This window comes from Hevea brasiliensis, chromosome 5 (assembly GCF_030052815.1).
Source record: "Hevea brasiliensis isolate MT/VB/25A 57/8 chromosome 5, ASM3005281v1, whole genome shotgun sequence".
Taxonomy (NCBI): domain Eukaryota; kingdom Viridiplantae; phylum Streptophyta; class Magnoliopsida; order Malpighiales; family Euphorbiaceae; genus Hevea; species Hevea brasiliensis.
Window position 1 is genome coordinate 105,741,487 of NC_079497.1, and position 21,646 is coordinate 105,763,132.

The 21,646-nt window shown below is 35.1% G+C and overlaps 2 protein-coding genes across 3 annotated transcripts; one reads left to right on the forward strand and one right to left on the reverse strand.

Annotated features, from left to right (window-relative positions):
* The first annotated feature begins 675 nt into the window (after nucleotides 1-675).
* Nucleotides 676-17,271, forward strand: LOC110636780 (uncharacterized). 2 transcript variants are annotated; one of them, XM_021786619.2, is made up of 9 exons: nucleotides 678-1,261; nucleotides 2,348-2,488; nucleotides 3,660-4,040; nucleotides 6,762-6,866; nucleotides 14,301-14,441; nucleotides 15,676-15,879; nucleotides 16,169-16,261; nucleotides 16,363-16,474; nucleotides 16,929-17,271. In XM_021786619.2, the coding sequence occupies exons 1-9, from the start codon at nucleotides 776-778 to the stop codon at nucleotides 16,970-16,972; spliced, it is 1,707 nt and encodes a 568-aa protein (XP_021642311.2). In that variant the 5' UTR covers nucleotides 678-775; the 3' UTR covers nucleotides 16,973-17,271. The 2 variants fall into 2 exon arrangements, 1 of the variants encoding a protein (XP_021642311.2); XR_002491401.2 differs by lacking the exons at nucleotides 16,363-16,474; nucleotides 16,929-17,271 and having other exon boundaries at nucleotides 676-1,261; nucleotides 15,653-15,879.
* Nucleotides 17,272-17,670: 399 nt separating this feature from the next.
* LOC110636781 (rhodanese-like domain-containing protein 9, chloroplastic) lies at nucleotides 17,671-21,048 on the reverse strand. Its single transcript, XM_021786620.2, has 6 exons — nucleotides 20,943-21,048; nucleotides 19,273-19,502; nucleotides 19,044-19,194; nucleotides 18,224-18,309; nucleotides 18,022-18,126; nucleotides 17,671-17,932 (listed from the first exon to the last, which is right to left on the reverse strand). Exons 1-6 carry the CDS (start codon nucleotides 20,984-20,986, stop codon nucleotides 17,862-17,864), a joined length of 687 nt encoding a protein of 228 aa, XP_021642312.2. The 5' UTR covers nucleotides 20,987-21,048; the 3' UTR covers nucleotides 17,671-17,861.
* Nucleotides 21,049-21,646: the final 598 nt, after the last annotated feature.

A 21,646-nucleotide genomic window follows, 5' to 3' on the forward strand; every position in this document is an offset into this window, starting at 1 on the left:
ACTATTATAAGCTAAACTTTCTATAAAAATATTATTAAATTAAATATTTGTATTTAAATTTAAGAGTTTATTATATACTTCAAGACTATGTATATATTTTAATATAAATATTTAATTTAATATTCATTGATTTCATTTTTATATAAAATACATTTATATTAGATACATCATATTAAAATAATTAAATAAAAAAATTTTCCATAATTACTATAAGAAATATTAGATTTATTAGCAAAATTTTTTACTGACAAACACAAAATATACTACTAAAAGTTTATAACTGTAATATATAAATTATTTTATATTACTATATTATCATAAAAATTTTATTATTATCAGCAACAATTATTATTATAAAAAATTTTAATGGTAATAATAATTTTTATTATATTTTCTTTTATATGTATTCATTTATTGTTATATATTAATTTTATAAACAATAACATTAACGTTGTTGTAAATTTTTACCGCTAATATTTGTTATAGTGAATCAACGGTGATTTTTCACTAGAGCGGCATAACTAACTTAAAACGTTTCAAAATGGAATTTCCCTTTGTTCAACGATAGTACCCAATCAAATTCCACCACGTGGTCAATCCCATGCAGCTACCCCCACCTAATAATTCCTCCTCAGTCCTCACTCCCCTCCTCTCTCTCTCTCTCTCTCTCTCTCTCTCTCTCTCAAAAACGCCACTCATTGTTCCCCAAAGATCTGCAAAAACAGAAAGCTCTCATTTTTTTTCTCTCAAAAAACGCTTTCCCTTTCTCTGAGTCATGACGGACTCTACTGAGCCACCATCCACGTCGGCCGCCGAACCCAATCCAAACCCGCACCTCAATCCCAATTCCCTTATCCACCCTCGCCGTGAGCCTTTCGAGCATGGTCTCCTCCCAATCCCCAAGCTCATCTTCCCTGACCCGACTCAAACGCTCATCCAACTTAGGCAGAAACTCGTTTCCCATCCCCGTGTTGATTATGCCACCCTTGCTGACACCGTTCAGATCTCCGTCGACCATGCTAGGCTCGTTCTCGACACTCTCGCCTCTGTTCTCCACTCCGAGGCTGACCCGCTTGTCAAGGCCGAACCCGGAGAGATTGATTCCGTTGGGGCGGATTTGCATGATCTGATATTATTTTTGTATATACAATCGTATAAGAAGTTGTTGCCCAGGACACATAAGGACTCTGCTGCCGTGGCCGATGTCTGGCCCTCCACCTCAGCTTTCGATGGGTACTTGTCGGCCTTATCACCGCTTCAGGTATTTTTTTTTTTGGCTTTTAATTTTCGTCTTCTGTTGGCTAATTTGTGAAAATTTCGCCATTTTGGGTGTTAATTATGTGACTTGGTGTCTTAATTGATATTTTTTGATTTGGACTTGTACCAAATTGAATCAGGGTTTGTTCATATTAGGCTTGTTTTTTTTTTTTGGGAATGAGATAACAATTCAATGTGTTTTTGTTGCCACTTAATTGTGATCGTTTGTTTGCATAATATATTTTTTTTCATGGGTTGATTAGCTTAATTATCAGTATCATATAATGTTGATGACAATTGTGTCTGTTCTGTCCTCCTTAGTGATAACATTGAGACATTTTCTGATGGGGTATAGTAATATTGGTTTGGTTTATTATCTGTACGATGGATTACAAATGCTGTTAAAATGAATTGATTACTTTATTTTTAGAAGCAATTCGCAGCAATTTGTGTAAAACGGTGGTGGAAATAGTGGGTTGCATAATTGTTGGTACTTGGTTGATTGCCAGAGTTGTTGAAACTAACATAAGAAATGCAGTGTAATTTGTGATATTTTGGAAAGAATCAGTGCATTGCATAACACCTATTGGCAACTGATAAAAGGTGCATATAGATTAAATTATTCTGGTGATTTAAGCAAGTTATCATTTTTTCGCTCAGGGGAATAGGATAATGAGTTTTGTTTTAGAAATATAATTTAGAGGAGTCGCAGTTTGCTATCTTGTGTTTAACTTGATTATAATGAAATTTCATATCTTGTGAGTGGACCTTCCTAGTGTCCATATTTCTGTTACATTGTATAGGTTTTAATATATTTGCAATGGCTTGACGTACTAATATGTAATCGTTCATTCATTTGTTTTCCCTTATTTGTTTTATTCACAGATAAATTTCTATAAGGCCAACCATAAAAAATAGCATTTTGTTTTTGTTTTGTTTGCTGTGTTAAGATGCACATCATTCTTCAATGAATTTTCAAGATTGGGTTAACATTTCATGGTTTATTGTAATAGTCATTGTCATAAATTTTTATTTGAGCAATTAAGTTACATAGAATGTTACTTAAACTTAGTGGTTCACTACTTTGCAGCTTGTGCGCAGCAACAGCCGCCGGTTCATGCCATCACAGGCTGATGAAGAGGCTCATCAGTTATCCTATCTACAAAAGCACATGGCTAACATTCTCTCTCTTTTGGCGGAGCCTGTGGAAGGAGAAGGCGAAGAGTCTCTGGTTTGTGAATTAATTTCTTTCTGTGGTTTTGGTTAAATTTACTCTTCTTAGTAATGTAAATAAACTACAACTGGAGATAACAGTAGTGCTTCTTCTATTTATTTGTATTTCTGGGTTGCTCTGTATTTTCTGTATTATTATTTTTGTAAGTTTTTCCTCAAACTTTTGATGATTGGAGCAATGGAGAAATTTTTTAAAGAATGTGTTTGGTATCAAGCTGCAGTTACTTTTCAAATACTCTTACTGTGCATATTTTTATGGATGATTTTGGTAAAACCTTTGCTTAGAGTGTATGCTAGTGGAAAGAGGAAGTTGCTTGCAGAAGCTCCTTTTCTCCAACATTCTTTTTCACTTAGTCCTGACTCCTGGAACAGAGAAGTGGTATGCTTCTGCAAATAATTAAAATGGAGATCTGCAATAAAGTTCCTAATTTTTGGTATATATATTGTATTTAACTGATTAAGGCTTAGTTGAGTTGGGTTTTGAACAACTTTCCTTTTAGTTGGTTAGAAATTTCAAAACGCTGAGTGGACTTCACAAAGTCTGTGGTTCCAAATGTAGACCTTGCTTTATTCTGTTTATATAAAATAATCAAAACCTCTTTGGAAAAGGTTTGCATTGGATAGTGGGGCACATTTTTGGTGCCAAGCATGTGAAAATGTTTGCTTAGAAAGTAACTGATGTTTTCATTTTGGATTTTCAAACTGAATTATTGTTCAAGAACTCCTGGTAGTCGAAATTTTTTTGGGCAACTTCATTTGTTTGATCAAATTATCAAATGTAATATTTCATTTGCCAATTCCTTTCTCTTTGAAGATTGTGGCTTTGCATACATTTGGAGCTATTTCACGTTTGGTTTTCATAATTATAAAGATATGATATGCTAAAATCCTCCATGCCCTCTTCATTCTTGTGCAGAGTGCATTTGCATTTTACTGGTTTTCCAATTTCTTGGATATGCCAACTTTCTTTCAATGCAAACCTGTGTCTTAAATACTGTGTTTCCTAACATAAATATGTTTTGAGAAATTTTCTAATGGCTTTCGGCTTTTGAAGCTTTATGTCAAAATTTTAGTTCTTGTGTTTCTTGTTGCTTCTGAAATTTATTTTATGCTTATTGATATCTTCTTCAGCTTGTTCTTAACTTGTAAGGTTAACCATACTGTCTTAGGTTTTGACCATGGAAGGTTTTGAGCACCTTGGGTTTCTGATTCAATTTGGTGAGAAGGGATCTGAAGGAGTTTCATTAAGTCAAGCTGCTCCATTTTTTGCCAATTCAGATCCCGACATGCCTGCTGTTCCTGTTCCTGCTGCACAAGTTCATGATTGGATTTCACAGAATATAGCCTCTGCTTTGGAGCATATCACTGAAAGAATTTCTGCAAAAGAAAATGGGCCATCCAGTGTCTCTGATCAGGATGTTACCATGGCTGATGCCTGTACAAGTTCAATCAAGACCTCACCAAGTGCTAGGGGATCAAGTTTTATTGAGGGGATCTCTAAATCTTCATATGTAAAGCAAGCATCGGATCTTAAAGGTTCTTCTGTAAAGGTTAGTTTTGAAATACATTTTTTTCTTTGCCCTTGGTTACTAAACTAATGAAATAAATATTGTGCTTAAGATGAGTTATATATCATTAATGCAAAGCTTGTGATTCCTAAAATGCTACTTTTAGATATTAGAATTTATATATGGCTGATTCTATTTTTAATAATTTGGGCTGTTAAATATGTGGAATCAGGAGCCATGATTGGCTAATTTGGCTAAAGTTTTAAATCTTAAAAAACAATTGAAAGCTAAAAAACTGAATCTAAATCCACCATGAGATATAATTGTCACATAGAAATAAGATGTTTATCAAAGTATTTTTCTTAAATCCCCAAAGTTCATAGAATGTTCTGCATGTACTTTCAAGTTGGAAAATCCTGAGCGGCTATGCTTTTTGGGCTATACTTTCACTTCAGAAGATTGTGATCTGAAAGTTTGTGCGAATCTGTGCAGTGTTTGAAATCTGTCATGTTAATGTTCGAAGTTTGAACTTGGAATTGGGCATCAATTGTAACAAATATAAAAATGTGATATTAATTGCACTGTCTTGAGTTCTTTTGATTGGTCGCTTTGGTGCATATTTTTCCATGTTTAAGTTGGACTTGGTAAGTTGGTATATGTATTCTGTCTGTGCATAGTGAAATGAAGCAACTTTTATCTGTATACTTTACGGGCTGTACTTGAAATGCTTGGCAAATTTGTTATAAGTATGGTTTTTAAAAAGGTGAAGCTGGAGAGAAGCTTACTGTTTTTCTTGCAATAAGTTGAAGTCACTGATAATGTAATTGGAAAGAAATAATTCTGTTCAAGAGTCTATGTGATGTCAGCTCAATTTTAACTTGCCAGAGTCTGTCAATGCATTCTAGGGCTTTGTTTCGCATCTTGAGGAAAGCTCCAGGACTGTCTTATGTAGCTGTAAGGTATTTTAAATTAGGGATTGGTTCACTTGTAAAGGATGCCAGGATGGTTTGTTATTGCTATTAGTATTAAAGGGCAGCAGAAATCTGGGTTTTAGCTCTTCATGTCTTGCACTATGAGGTAGGCATTCAACCATTAGGGTAGCAGTCCAATGGCACTTGGATGGGTTGTTTTTATTCTACTGTTATTAGACTAGTTGTGTCCAAATCTGCTAGAGTACACGTTGGCACTTGTTTGCAAGTGATTGCACGGTACTCTTGATACTATTCGGGCCTCCTTTAATAAAGTGCTAATTTCTTTTCAATGGTGGTCTCTGAACCTCTGGTATTTGAAGGTGCTACTCTCTTATAAGTGCAGGTTATGTTGTAACTTCCTGATGTCACATTAGTTAATCATTTCTGAAGGATTTTATTTTAGTCAAACGGCTAGTGCTGTCCAAACAGTTAGTAGTCATCAAATTAGAAAGAGTGTTATGAGTGCTCTTTAGTTTATATCAGGTTCATCACATTAGATTCTGTTTTCGTTTATGCCCATTGTAATCCATCACCAGTCTTGGTTTTATGCTTTAGTTATGCTGAGAAAATTTTAGGGTGTGACAGGCACAGAATTTTTTTTTCTATGTTAGAATTTGGTTGCTAAATATGTAGATACAACCAGCTGTCCTCTTTTCTCTTTAGTTGAGGAGGATGTGGAAGCTGGAGTCTATGGTGCAAATTTGCAGCAATGTCATTCAATTGTCAAGTTCATTTTGATAATATACCTGGTTGATGCCAACAAGGTTAATGGTCTAATGATTCTAGCCTGTGTCTTTAACCCTGATTTTGAGCACTGTTCACTAATGGTAACTTGTTTTGGGCTGCTTGGTCCTGAACTTCTTTTTTGAATTTGTGAAATATGAAAATCAAATCAGAATCTATTCTTGTTCTATGTCGCAATTTTGAAGCAATCTGAAGTTGTTTCAAGAATAACCCCTTGTTGATGCCACCAAAAGTTGTCAATGGCCTAATCATTCTAGCCTTAGTGACCATGATTTCAAGACTTCTTGCTAAAACAACAACTTTATCTTGCTTGATGCTGAACCTTTTTTTCGAATTGTGAATTATAATCGATCCAATTCAATAATTACTCAACCTACTGTGGATGCTGGACGCCAGTTTCAATACTTGCTGCATAGTTTTTCAATAAAAAACTCTATATAACTTATACGTCTCCTCCTTTTCTTCCCAACCCAACCAAAAGAGAGAGAGAGAGAGAGAGAGAGATAGAGAGAGAGCAACTACCATAATTTGAATTCTTGATGACTTGACTTTTATTCAAGACATCCTGTAATGCAGTTGGGGATGGTGTGACACAGAAATGTGTAACATAGAAAGTTGTGTTTGTGCTAATAAAGATTGATGCAAATTGCTCAACATAGAAGCATGGGGAATTTGAAAATGCTTGGTAGGTTAACCCTTGGGTCTGTAAACATTTCAAATCTTATGTTCAAACATAGGTTGCATATAAATTTTGGTGGATTTTATTTTTAAGGATGTGGTAATTACTACTAGCTAAAGAACTTTGGGTGTGAACATGTGTCCAGATTGGAGCCAGGCCAGGCAGTGCCAACTGTCTCATCCAAAGGAAATAGCAACTCAATTTTTTTTAATTATTTACTTAACATTTTATTTTCTTGGTTGATTTATCCATTTTCTTAAAAAAAGGATTTTTCTATCCAAGTGCTGATATCTTATTTTATTAGCTTTGATGTTTCTTTCTACATTGTTGTGCTTTTCCAGCTACTTTGACAGTGGCTTATGGTTGCAGGTTTTGAATTGCCATGATTCTGTCATTTACATCTTGGCACCCTTGAGATATGCCACCGTCTATGGATGCTCTGACACTACAATAGTTCTTGGAGCTGTAGGCAAGGTAATAACAAAAGCGTTGGTTTTTGTGACTGTTGGGTGTTTGGATCACTTATTGATATCTCATCCATTTAATCCTCTTTTTGAATGATATATAGCATGCAGATATGTCATATGCTGGACAACTTTTTTTGTTTTAGCAAGTAGAAATTTAACAGATTGTTGTTTGTCTCTAATTTTTTGGGAGAGAGGACAACGGGGACTGGGGACCAAGAATGAGATATGTTAACTGAGTTATAATTAAGGAGAAAAATTTTTGTGCCCATCCGTTCCTCCCCTCCCACCACAAAACAAAGTGCCACCCCAAACCCCCTTTTCCTATCAAACAGCATTGTTTCACTGTAGATGAAATTGCTTTCAAGCATTTGGAAAGAAATATGGTCAATTGATAAGTGAGGAATTAATGGCACAACTGTCTTACCAACTGATTTTTTGGCTTTGTTGCTCCATTTTTCTTATGTCTCCGGGCATCTTTGCACTGTTCATTGAAGGATGTAGCACTCTGCATTTTTCTTAGAGTCTTTTAGCTTAACTTGATTCCTTTATGTATTTGATGCAATTAGATTTGCTTTTTAAGCACATTAATCAAAGATATCAGAGGTCTGGTCCTGCAAGGAACTGCTGGTGAAGTGCCTGGAATATGCTGCATGCTCTTGTTTGACAACTATTTTCAGTGAAAGTTGTTTATTATTTTCTCATCCGCTGTGTAATTGTCTTCTTTTTCTTAATCAGATTATGAAATTATTATCAATTTGACTCTATTTTTATCAGCAAGTGTGTGGGCAGTTTATTAGGTAACACTTTGCCAGTTCACATGTGGTGTTTTTATGCAACTTTTGTTTTTTTGAGTTTAGTTCTCCTATAGCCAGTTCTAGGCACGGTTTCAAATAACAGCGTTACGTAATATAACGGCCGTTATTTACAAGTTTCGGAAGGGCCCGATATGCGATACAGTTATTTACAGGCAAATTTTTAGTTCCAGGTGTAACAGCTGTTACACCAATTTTGAACTCTGCTGCAATCACATTCCCATGAAAATAGTGTTTTTGGATTCTCTTTTCTTTGTTTGCATATTCTTCTCTGCATCAGCTATATATCTTCCATATTCTCTCATTTTCACTCAACTTTCTCTTTTCTTCTACAAAATCTCTCCCTTATTGTCTACTAATCTAAGTGATTGTTTGGCATTACGTTTGGAGGTCCAAAACTGCTTTTTTGAATAAAAGCACCATTTTAGATGCTGTTGAAAAAAGCAGTTTGAAAAAAACTGTTTTGTTATTTTAGTGTTCTTGTGGCTAAAATTTATTAAATTTAATTTTTAATTATTTTTTAATACTCTCTAACTAGTATATCTAAAAAAGTGATTTTCTCAATAGCGGTTTGTTACATATTATAGGAAGAGGAAGAAGAATAGTAATAAGTAGTGAGAGTTGGATAGCTGAGATTTTTGGAGGGAAAAGATACTTTAGTAATTGACTTTTCTGCTGTTTGTTAGAGGCAGTTACACTACTTTGTGTACAAGCAGTTACACTTCTCTTGTATAAAAGGGAAGTCTTTTCCTGTATTCATTCATTCAAGAATCAATAACAGAAATATTTTCTCTCTTCTTCAATATTTTTCTACTCTCTTCTCATCCAATCTCTATTGTCTTCTCACCCAATCTTCTAATATTCTGCTTTAATCTCTATTTCAGAGATTAATTCAGATCTGATCTTTAACAATTTGGTATCAGAGCTTGTAGCGTGAGGGAACCAGCCAATTTCAGATCTGAAGTGTCGCAAGATGACTAGATCTGGAACAGTTACTCAAGAATCTAGGGTTTCAGAGTTGGAGGAACAAGTTAGGGTTTTACAGGAGGATTTTAAGAAAAATAAGGAGGAATTGCGTGGGGAAATCAAGCAATCTGCAATAGAATTGAGGGAGGAAATCAAGCAATCTGCAATTGATACCAGGAAAATTATCCTGGAGGAGTTCCGATCCTTGTTTGGTGCAAATTTGACTAAGAAGGCCAAAGGAAACCAGCATGGAGGCAATGAGGAGGCTGGTACTTCTATGGCTACTCTTGGAGGAAGGGGAATACTTCCTGTGCCAAGGGAGAACATTACTACAGGTCGTAGAGGGGCTAATAGTGCTGGATCTACAACTGAAGTTGAAGGTATGTCCAGATTTTTGCCCAAAGTTAAGTTGATTACTTTTGATGGTAAATAACCTCGGGTTTGGCTTAGGAAATGTATTAAATACTTTGAAGTGTATGATATTCCTAAGGATCAAAAGGTGGGAATAGCAAGTTTATTTTTGGTGGATAGGGCTGATTCGTGGTACCATAACTGGATTAAGGGAATGGAGGACATTCTTGGGAAGATTTTGAAAAGGAGTTGTGTGGTAGATTTGGAGATGAAGGATTGGGGGATATAATTGAAGAATTTATGAGAATGAGACAAGAAGGTACTCTTGAGGAGTATCAGGACAAATTTGAAGACATTAGAATTAGATTGGAAAGGGAAATGCCTCATTTAGGAGAAACCTATTTTCTGTCGACTTTGTAAGTGGATTGAGGATGATATTCGACCTATGGTCAAAATGTTCAAACCAACAACTCTTTACTTAAGCTATTGAAACACAAGATTGCAAGAGCGACTTTTGAATAATACCAGAAAACCTAATGCCTATTCCAGACCTTACCAAAGCAATTACAGACCTAATAACTCTCTATCTTCATTACCTACTACTCACAGAACTGTTCAAAATTCTCAACAATATCCTTATGCCCCTAAACCACCTAATGCAGACCAAAATTTCCATTTGAAACAGCCTAATTTCACCAATCAAAATCAAAACTTTACCTACCACTAGTCAATCTTCTCACAACCAACCAGCTATTAAACCCAATTTTACCAATGCTTCTAACTCCATCCAAACCTTGCTTTAAATGTGGAAAAATATTTGCCATCAATGCAAGCAAAAAACATTAATGTCCTTGCAAATGTCTGAAAAAGAAGGAGAAGTTTTTCAATTGCAAGGACTAGAGGAAGGAGAGGAGGAATGGCATGATGTAATGGAAGGGGATATACCTGATAGTGCAGAGGCAGCAACTCTGTCAGTCCATGCTATTGAGGGAATTCAAGGAGCTGAAACTATAAGGGTCATTGGAAGGCATCAAAATAGGGAGCTATTGATTCTTGTAGACAGTGGTAGTACTCACAGTTTTTTGGATGCCAAAGTAGCAAGTGAATTAAAGATCCCATTGGTGAAAGTCCCTGCAATATCTGTTACAGTAGCAGATGGCAGAAAAATTGCAAGCAATAGTGTGTGCCCTGCATTTAGCTGGAAGATTCAACAATACTCTTTCAATTTTGACTTGAGGTTGTTGGAAATGGGAAGTTTTGATATGATTTTGGGAGTTGACTGGATGAAAACATGTAATCTCATTCTGTTTGATTTTCAGAATTCAAAAATCAGTTTTAAGAAGGATGGGAAGTCAATTGGTGATTTGGGTTCTCACTCTAAGCTACTGAATTGTATGAGTTGTCAACAGCTTTTACACAAGCAGGGGAAGGATTTTCAAACTCCCTTGTTTTGCATACAAGTTTCTAAGTCACATTCTTCAGTAATTCCAAATACTGCAGCATTCTCAAGTAATTCTGTTGCATTTCAAGGTACTGCAGCACCCTCAAATCCTTATTCAGTTGAATTGCAGTCATTATTGGATGAGTATCATGGGATTTTTGAGGATCCAAAAGGTCTGCCACCTTTCAGAAGTCACAACCATTCAATTCCCTTGGTACCTTCAGCATTACCTGTCAATATCAGGCCTTATAGGTACCCACATTTTAATAGAGAAACTTGTGGATGAAATGTTACAAAATGAGGTCATTCAACCTAGCACCAGTCCATATTCTTCTCCAGTACTACTTGTCAAGAAGAAAGATGGCTCTTGGAGATTTTGCATTGACTACAGGAAGTTGAATGATCTTACTATTAAAGACAAGTTCCCAATTCCTATTATAGATGATCTTCTAGATGAGCTTCATGGTGCTTCAATTTTTTCTAAGATTGATTTAAAAGCTGGATACCATCAGATTAGGATGAATCCTTCTGATATTCACAAAACAGCTTTTAGAACACATCATGGGCATTATGAATTTACTGTCATGCCCTTTGGGCTAACAAATGCCCCTGCAACATTTCAAGCACTCATGAACCACATCTTCCAGCCTTATTTGAGGAAGTTTATATTAGTGTTTTTTGATGATATTTTGATCTATAGCTCATCTTGGGAACAACATTTACACCATTTGAAATTAGTCTTTCAAGTTTTGCAAAGAAAACAATTGTTTGCAAAACTAAGTACATGTTCATTTGGCAAGGCTGACAGTGAGGATTTAGGCCATCTTATATCAGGGGAAGGGGTAGCAACAGACCCTACCAAGATTAAAGCTGTTTTGTCTTGGCCAATACCAACTTAAAGAGTTGAGGAGTTTTTGGGATTAAGTATTACAGAAAATTTGTTCAATACTATGGTATTATCAAGAAACCACTCACTGACATGCTTAAGAAAGATGCTTTTCAGTGGGGTGAGACAGCTCAAAGAGCATTTGATCATCTCAGAATAGCCATGTCTCAAGCTCCATTTCTAGCACTTCCAGATTTCAATAAACCTTTCATTGTTGAAACTGATGCTAGTGGGACAGGTATGGGGGCAGTTTTACAACAGAATGGACATCCTATAGCCTTTATCTCTAAGGCTTTTGGTCCAAGAACTAAAGCACATGAGAGAGAGCTAGCCATTACCTTTGCTGTCTCTAAATGGAGACATTACCTAGAGCAAGGACCATTCTTTATTAAGACTGACCATGAGAGTATCAAACATTTATTGGAGCAAAGGTTGCACACTAATTTGCAATTGAAGGGTGTTTCAAAATTATTGGGGCTGCAATATAAAATTATATACAGAAAGGGGGTTGAAAACAAAGTTGCTGATGCCTTATCAAGGAAACCTGTTGTGGATGAACAACTTTATGCTTTACACTCTTCATTGCAGCCTACTTGGATGGCACAATTGATTCATAGCTATGAAGGGGATGTCAAAGCTGCTGAATTCATCTCTCATTTGTCAATAGATGAGCAAGGCCACCCTGGTTATTCCTATAAAAATGGATTGCTATTCCATAAGGATAGGTTGTATGTGGGCAGCAATGGTAATTTGAGAGAGCATTTGTTAGTTCTTTACCATAATTCTCATCTAGGTGGTCATTCTGGAATTAATGCTACTTTTGTGAGGTTGAGACATTTTGTATGTTGAAATCAGTGGTGGACTGGATTAAAAGCTGTGATACTTGTGCTCGGTGTAAAACAGAAACATGTGCCTCTCCAGGGCTTTTACAACCTTTACCTATTCCAACTCAGGCATGGCAGCATGTTACAATGGATTTTGTGGAGCAACTACCAAAATCTCAAGGCAAGGATACTATTCTGGTGGTGATTTGCAGATTTACAAAGTATGGGCACTTCATTCCATTACAACATCCTTTCACAGCCTCAACTGTTGCTAAATTGTTTTTAGATACTATTTTTAAGCTCCATGGCCTTCCTGTTTCTATTATCACTGATAGAGACAAGATTTTTACAAGTTTATTCTGGAAAGATTTGTTTAAAATGATGGGGACTAAGCTTGCTTATAGTACAGCCTATCACCCTCAATCAGATGGCCAATCTGAGAGATTAAATCAGAGTATGGAAGGGTATTTGAGGTGTCTTTGTTATCAAGCACCTCATTCATGTGTTAAATGGCTTCCTTTAGCTGAATGGTGGTATAACACTAGCTATCATAGTGCCTTGAAACTGTCTCCATTTGAAGCTTTATATGGTTACAAGCCAGCTCCATTGACTTTTTTGCCTATTGAGAATGCTTGACTGATTTTGTGCAAGATAGACAGCATATGTCTCAAATTATTAGAGATAACTTGCTAGCTAGAATGAAGCAATATGCTAATAAAAAGAGGTGTGAAAGAATTTTTGAAGTGGGGATTGGGTGTATCTTAAATTACAACCCTACAAGCGAGTTCTATAGCCTTAAGGAAAACTTCAGGTATTACGGCCTTTTCAGGTGTAAGCTAAAGTTGGTACTGTGGCTACAAACTACCCCTAATTCCACTGTACATCCTGTGTTCCATGTTTCGTTATTAAAGAAAAAGGTTGGCGACAATCGTGATTGTTCAGATCTACCTCTTTTCCATGATAGATAGTGACTCAAAGTTTTGCAGATTAGAATAATTACCAGGCATGATCAACAAGTTCTTCAAGGACTTATCAAGTGGATGAATTTACCTGAAGAAGAAGCCACCTGGGAGGATCAAACCTTTATTCTTTCTCAATTTCCTGAGTTTCAATCTTCTTGGGGACAAGAAGATACTGTTGGGGGGGGGGGGGGGGTATTGTTACATATTATAGGAAGAGGAAGAAGAATAGTAATAAGTAGTGAGAGTTGGATAGCTGAGATTTTTGGAGGGAAAAGATACTTTAGTAATTGACTTTTCTGCTGTTTGTTAGAGGCAGTTACACTACTTTGTGTACAAGCAGTTACACTTCTCTTGTATAAAAGGGAAGTCTTTTCCTGTATTCATTCATTCAAGAATCAATAACAGAAATATTTTCTCTCTTCTTCAATATTTTTCTACTCTCTTCTCATCCAATCTCTATTCTCTTCTCACCCAATCTTCTAATATTCTGCTTTAATCTCTATTTCAGAGATTAATTCAGATCTGATCTTTAACACGGTTTCAACAGCAATGCCAAACAGGTTCTAAGATTATCAATTCCACTCTGTTCTACAAAGCTACTTCTTGCAAAAGGGTGTTATTTGCTTTTTTTTTTTTTTGGCATATTTGTTAGAAAAAATTATTGTTGATGTTAGATTTGTTGTTAAGTTTATAGTCTGAAGGGTTAGTTTACCCGATGTATAGGTTTATTTGATGTTTTTGTGCTTATTATATAATTGTGTATTTTAATTTTATTTTTATCGATCAATATATAGTCATTTTATAAACTTTGCAAATTTTTCAAAAAAATTTGCGTAACGCTAGACTGTTACCGTTACGTTATGGCCTTTATAGGCTTGTTTCTATTATCCTCGACCGCGAATTGAAACCATGGTTCTAGGTTCTTAATTAAGATTGTAGATTCTGAATTAAGATTGTAGATTCTGAATATCTTCCTTGCACTTGCCAATAAATGCTTTGAGCTTTCTTTATGAATTCATCAATTCAATTGTGGTGCTGTTTTAAGGTGGATAATTTTCAATATCTAGTTAGTTTGAATGTCTATCCAACTTGAAACTTTGTGACTTTATTGTGTAATTTCCTATCTTATCTCATGTTCTGGATAAAAAATGGGTGGGGAAACTGAAACATCTCTTCTATGCTTTTGATGTTTTTTGTAGGCTGCAAGGATTGAACATTGTGAGCGAGTTCATGTGATTACCGCAGCAAAACGGGTCTGTATTGCTAATTGTCGTGAATGTGTGTTCTTTCTGGGAGTAAACCAGAAACCACTCATGGTTGGTGATAACCATAAGCTGCAGGTTAGTTTGTCACTCCCTGTTGACTGTTTTGTGTTACTGTGTCAACAGCCATTGCCACTGAATTATCCCAATTAATGATTATAATGAGAAAATTTCCTTGAGAATGTTGCATGTGTTTGTCTTTCATATCTGATTTGAACATAAAATTTTATTTCTAACAGAACCTCTATGTTGTTTCGTTGATTAATTTAATTACTTAGCTCTTTGGTTTCGGATATACTGGTCTGTAATCTTTGGTTTCGGATATACTGGTCTGTAAAATGCAGTGGCACTGTCTAGGTGGTTCATCGTCAGACTTAGTTTCAAACATATTGATCTTACTTGTATACACTGTTACGAAGATTGCTAAAATTCCAGTTCTTCATTTTGACCCAAGAACTAGGAGTAAGGTTTAGGGACTAGGCTCAGGTAAGACCTACCTGTACTGTTTCCCTTGTGCCAATATCTGTGAATTTGTAGGTTCCTTAAAAGAGAAAAAACTATTTTTTTAATGTAATTATGTTACAAGCAGTCATAGTTCAATGAGAATTAAAGAGGAACGGCCATTCTAGAACAATAATTTTTTCTGCTTCATTCTGATTTTGCTCTGCTCCCCACTTCACCTCACCCCAACCCAAAGGAGAGAGAGAGAGAGAGAGAGAGAGAGAGAGATTAACTCTTGCTCTTCTATAAAATCAAGTTTGAATCTGTATGAATCTTTTGCATGCATGTTCAATTTGCCCAATGCTTTTGCTTTTACATAGTTCCTTGAAGTGTCATCATCACTAAAGGTAGTGTGTCTCATTTTTAATTCTCAATTTAATGGCATGCTGGTTCATATTTTTTCTTGTTAGATTTTGTAGATGATTATAATTCTATGTTGATTGGCCAATTTGATGTAAACATGGCTTTGACTGTGGAAATATCATATTAAGTAATTGATTTTTATCAGGAAGTCCATATGCTCACAATTTTTCTGCTAGGCTTAAGAAACACCTACAATACAAATGTTCTTTCTATTGTGATTTTCTTGGAAAATTTTGAATATGAAAGGGAAATGCTGAACTCTTTGATTATAGTCATGAGAATATGCAGAATGTTGTTTACTTGTTTTTGTATTGTTTGTTTAAATTTATTAATGGACTGATTTTGCATATGATGAAGCAATTTACTTTTTTGTAATTGGATATCCTTTCTCCTTTTCAAGTACTAATGAAAAATAATATGTATAGAAATCCTTCTATGTTTCAATCAGGTGGCACCTTACAATACATATTACTCAGAGTTGGAGGAGCACATGGCTAAAGTGGGCATTGAGACAACTATTAACAGATGGGATGATCCCTTGGCCTTGGGAGTGATCGACCCGCACGATTCATTATCTCATCCTGCAGGTGTCTCTGATGTTCAAGCTGAGTCAGCTACGCGCCTGGACCCTGATCAATTCACAAATTTTCTGGTATTTTTTTTATCTACTTATGCTAATTTTCTGATAATTAAGAATTTTTGTATTCATTTTATTATGTTTTTTTGCTTGAACTGTCTCTATTCTTAACTTGAGCTCCTGCATGTATAATGAATATCATCTATATCTTTTGAACTGATTCTTGCTACTTTCTTTTTCTCCATCATAATTCTTTGTTATTATATGTTTCTTGGAGAGGGTAATTATTATCAGACTTGCTTTCTATCGCTTCTTGGACTTTTATTTCATGCATAACACATGTTCTTTATTTCTTGGTGTACAGATTCCAAACTGGTTTGGCAGTGGATCTCCTGGGTCAACAAAAGATAACCCTTTTCCATTACCAGAAGCTTACATGTCATCTCAGCAGAGAAATGTATGTACTGCTCATTTGTGTTGCCAATGGTGCTTTTCAATTTGTTTATTTATTTATTTATTGTTAAATTCATTTTTTATTGGGTTTACTTTTTTAACCAGCAAAAGAATTTGTGGGAGATAAAGCAATTATTGAGGGAAGCTCCTCTTGAAGAAAATCGGAAGCGTGAAATATCTTGCGCACTCCATCTACTATTCAAGGACTGGTTATATGGTAATTTTCATTATCTTAGGAGGAGATTCCTATTTTAAGCATGATTAGTTCTTAACCTTTTTGAATGACATCATCATATTAAGTTCTATGCCTATTTTGTGCTGTGTGCATCTTCAAGGTTTTTGATGATGGTGGCTTTATTCAGAAGTTCCTTTACTCTTTTTTCATTTGAATTAGTTTTGCATTTAGTTTCAGAGTTCAGTTTAAGGTGTTTAAACAAAAGCAGTAAATGAGGAGTAATTGAGGATTTACCCTGGGGCTGAGGTTGTTTTGAGTGCTGTCAGTAACTTGGATTATACATCTAAATTGCACTGGTTTGTGTGTTACATCCTACTAACCAAATCTGAACAAACATCCATCAGAACTTCGTGGATAAACTGTAACACAACCCCCTTCACTTTATTTTGTTACAGAATTTGATAAACTAGCTAACTAGTTGTTTGGTTTCATACAGCTTCAGGCAATATACGTCAGCTTTACTGCCTTCAAGGTGATTGATGTTGAATAATGAATGTATCGCATAACCAAAGTTGGTAACAGAAGGCAGCTTTCTGGTACTTTTTCTGTTGCAGCTCCAATTTTATCAGTAGTAGAGGCAGCTGAGAATCATCCCTTTGTACTTTGGAATCGAACACATTTGTCCGATGACAGTGGTGCACAGAATACATTGATTACGCTAATCTCATTGTAATATTTTTTTTGTCCAAGGAAAAATCTTGCTGTAATATTTATTTACTTAGGTTTGCAATCTTGTGAATTTTTCCCTTTTTTTTTAATTCATTCCTTTTTAGTCTCCATTCTAAAATTTAAATGCTGGATTTTTTTAGTTCACCTTTCAAGTTTTGTCTATCGGTTAGCTGTCGACATTGTCATTCTCTGGCATATATATATATATATAGTGGGGATGAATTAAAGTGGAATTTTCTTTTTGGTATCTCATAAGATTATGGAAATCTGGGTGTAATAGAGCATCTTTAGTAGGCTAATGAAGTGTAATGCAACGCAATGATAAATAAGCTCCTCTTGTAGTTCTTGTATAAGACTCATTGATCACTTGTTCAGGTGGCTAGTTTGTACGGTTTTAACATGTATCCTGAGCCATTTGGTTAGTTTGATTCATTGCAAAACTTGCAATGAATACTCGAGCCATTTTGCATTATAAAACCATACGAATAAAGCTGTTTTTGATAAATAAGTGTCTATAATTAAACAATCTGATTGCATAAAGAAATTTGATGTACTCAAATGAAGAGTAAAATCTGCATATGATTGCTTACAGATTGCCACAAACATCCCTCCCTCTCTCTCCTCTCTAGTTCGGATCTTACGAAGGTAGTTTTTGAGCACCTATGTATTTTCAACCATAACAAATGCACAAACGTGGGATTTAACTAGCTGGGGCCAGTTGAAACAGCTTCTCTGCCTGCTCTGGGAAGAAGGTGATGAATAAATATGCACCTATACACATTGATATAAGAAATGAGAAATCATTTAAATAGTTAAACTACTTCATCATGCAAGCTCTACCAACGTGTTGAAGGGCTTACAGATAAGTACTGTTCCAAGTACAGCTGATATCTTCCCTTGAATAGTGATCAAACCAGCTTTGCCAGCATTTTGTAACTCTGTGGAGCCTTCAGAATCAAATGTTCCTGCAGAAACAAAACCCTTTTGCTTCTCTTACTTTTCCTTCCTTCAAAACTTGTATATATATTAAAAAAAGAGGTTTGGAAAAAAGGAAAATTTAACCTGGTTTCACAGATTGAAGCCCTGATGTTATGCATGCTATGTTTTGGAAACCAGCTTGCTCTAATTTATTGGCTGCTGCTGTAGACCTAGATACATTGAAAGTAAACACATTCCTGTCAAGTGGTCTCAAAGCCAAGGTAAAAGGATTTTATATAAGATAATTTGGGTAAATAAGGAAATAAAACGAATACAATCCAAAAACCAAAACTCTACGATTGTAGATAGGATGTGCTAAGGTCATAATAGCAGGGAAGATCATCTGAGTCACTGATCAGACCCCACTTTACATGCTACAACCATGATAAAGACACTCAACAAACAACTCTACTCTTTTTCACCTTGTCTGTGGAATTCAAGCCATCTTGCTACATTGTGTAAACTTGAATTTCAAACATTTAATTTCTGCAAATCAAGCTCCCACGTGCATCAAATGTTTCTACTTTATCATTACTTTTTCAAGAAAATGCATCATAATCTGCACTTTGAACATTTTTTTAAGGGAGATCAACTTACATTCTAGCACATACTAATCTTGGGCTAAGAATTTCAACACTTCTAATCACATTCTGCTAGAACCGGCAATAAATTTAGATGCTACACAGAAAGAAACCAAGAACAAAAGTTCTACTTGAGTATATCATTACTGTTCTGAATTTCGTAGTCCCTCAAAATGGCATCCTAAATATGTGGAAATATTCAAGTACATGAAACTAATATTTCCATGGATTAGCCTCTTAAGTTACTCATTAATATTAGACTTTCTCAAGATATCAAATTGGAAAAACAGTCAGGTAAAATCAGAGGTAAATAAATAACTAACCTTAACCCTTCCTGGCATACAAGTAACAGTTTACTGTCAGGTGAAAACTGGCCCTTTACAGATTCTACAAATTCAGGATTGGGCTTCGTAAATGGCAATCCAAAGAACAAACCCGAAAAATTGTTGTGCACAGTCCTTTTTATGATAGTGCCTGCTCAAAATTACATTTAGGGGATGCATAAACAAGAACAATCATGGAAAAATGCAGATAAAAAGGAAGAGGAATTACCCAAATCATTGTCTTGGTTTTCAATGAAAAGAGGCACGTGATAACATGATTTTATATGAGCTCGTTCATATTGAGTTATGTCCCGCACATCCAGTACAACATATCCTTCAGCTGCTACGAGTTTCTTTGCTTCTTCTGCATTCACATAATTCACTTCAGCTCTAATTCCAAGCTTTCTCCAACAATTAGTTTTCCCTGGGATGTTTCTCGCATGATGAGTCCGGAACTTGCTGAAAGCACATCCAATGCCTTATTCCCATTTTCACAGCTATCTAATTTCACTTTTATTGATGTTGAATGCAAGATCTTTTTTCATGTAACTAGAGTTGTTACCAAAAATATTGGAATAACCTTATCAACAACATTTATGGACCAACAAAGGATTTGAAAGCCCATGCCTCGTTTGGTTCTTGAGGGAAAAATCAAATCCTATGTATTTCTGTGGTGGGGAACTTAAAATCTAGGAACTGAAAGTATAAAACCAATTTAACCATTTGGCAACAAGTTGAGTTTCAATGTTTCATATACGTTGATAACCAAAGAATAACAGTAATAAAGCTCAAAATTTTATCCAGTTTTCAACATCAGATTCTTAAAAAGGAACACAAGAAGACATAAAAAAAAAAAAAAAACAATATGGGATGATTAACTTGGGATTAAGGGGAAAAAAAAGAATTGATGAGAATGATTAACTTAGGATTAATGAGGAAAATGGAATTATTGTTTTTTATGTTATTCCAAAGGAACCACTAGAATTAGAATCCAATACATACATAGTTATTAAAGGCGCATCTCAGGCGCGCCTCAGCCTCCAGGCTCACCAGCTCCAGTCCTAGCGCCTCTACAAGAGAAAGGCGGGCAACATTCACCAGGCCCTCGCCTTATACGCCTAGGCGTGCGCCTTGTTCTAAGCACAAGACTACAAAGACGCGCTTTTTTTATTTCTATATTCGGCGAGTATCGTTGGTGATAACTAGTCACCAAAATCTCATCAAACTAACATACTTAGCATTACAAACCTCTCATATTTTAATTTTCAACGCTACCATTCATTATCTTTTTCAAAAAAAAAAAGTTAATACTCTTTTAGTTATTAAAGGTGAGGAAAATTATGAAAATATTGATTTTAAAGATGAATATTAAGAGGATGAAGGAGTAAAAAAAGATGAAAGAAGATATAGTTACCTTATAATTTCTTAACTTCGGTTAGGAAAGACTAAAAGATTATTAAAGTTTTAATAATTTAGTACTTGAACGCTTATTTATTATTATTATTTTTAGTTTTATATTATTTGAAGTTTTATAATATTCTTTTTTTTTTTTTCCCCTAGCTCAGGCGCAAGACGAATAGGCTCCAAGACGCCTTAGCGCGTCTTGAGCCTTTAATAACTATGAATACATAACACATTTCTCTGAAATGTGCACATATATTTATAGCAAATAACAACGCAATCAAAATAAACCAACCCATTTTCGGTATGAACTCATATTTCACATTTTCCCATTTATTACCTAATTTTGATAACAATTTTCTTAAAGAATGAAAAATTCACTTTCTCAGAAACCACAAAGAATTGGAAGGGAAAAAAAGAAAGAAAAGAAAAGGCAGTCACGTTTGAAACGTTTCTTAAAATGGTGAACAATATCAAAAGGAAAGAAGAGGGTATTACCTTCTGGAAGAGAGAGTTAAGCAAGAAGTAGAAACCCCAGCCATCGTTAACAGTTCCAGGACCCTCTCATGCTCTCTGGAGAGAGGGTGTGTATCAGTTAGATTTATTTTAGTGGCCCATGAAATTTGAGAGGGGCAATGGGCTGCTGCCACGTGGTATGTCTTAATCTTGCAGCTACACTGTCTTCTGTCATAAAGATTAAATATTAAATATCAAAATATGACTCTTTTTTTTTTTTTTTTTTTTTTTTAAGTGTTCGTTTTGCTTTCAAGAAATCATAACTTTTGTAATATTTTTTTTAACCAAATTTGAGTGTATTTTAGTTCAACTCTTAATAAATTTTAGTGCTTGTTATTATGTGGTCACTAGAAAGTGTTTTAATTTTTCAAAATTTGAATTTTTTAAAATTATTTAATAAACAAAAAATCTTGCATTGCATGTCCATATGAATATGTTAGAGCATCATTAATGATACAAATAATTAAGATGCATCTGAAAAACATGTAGTTAATAATTCTTTAAAAGTAATTATGGGGAAGATCACATATTTATGGCAGAGAGAGAGAGAGAGAGAGAGAGAGAGAGAGAGAGAGAGAGAGTTATGGGTGAAGATCACATATTTAAGATGGAGAGGCACTTATATGTATTAAGAAAGTCTGAATAGGATAAAAACCTATTCAGTGGAAATTCTAATTAGAATATAA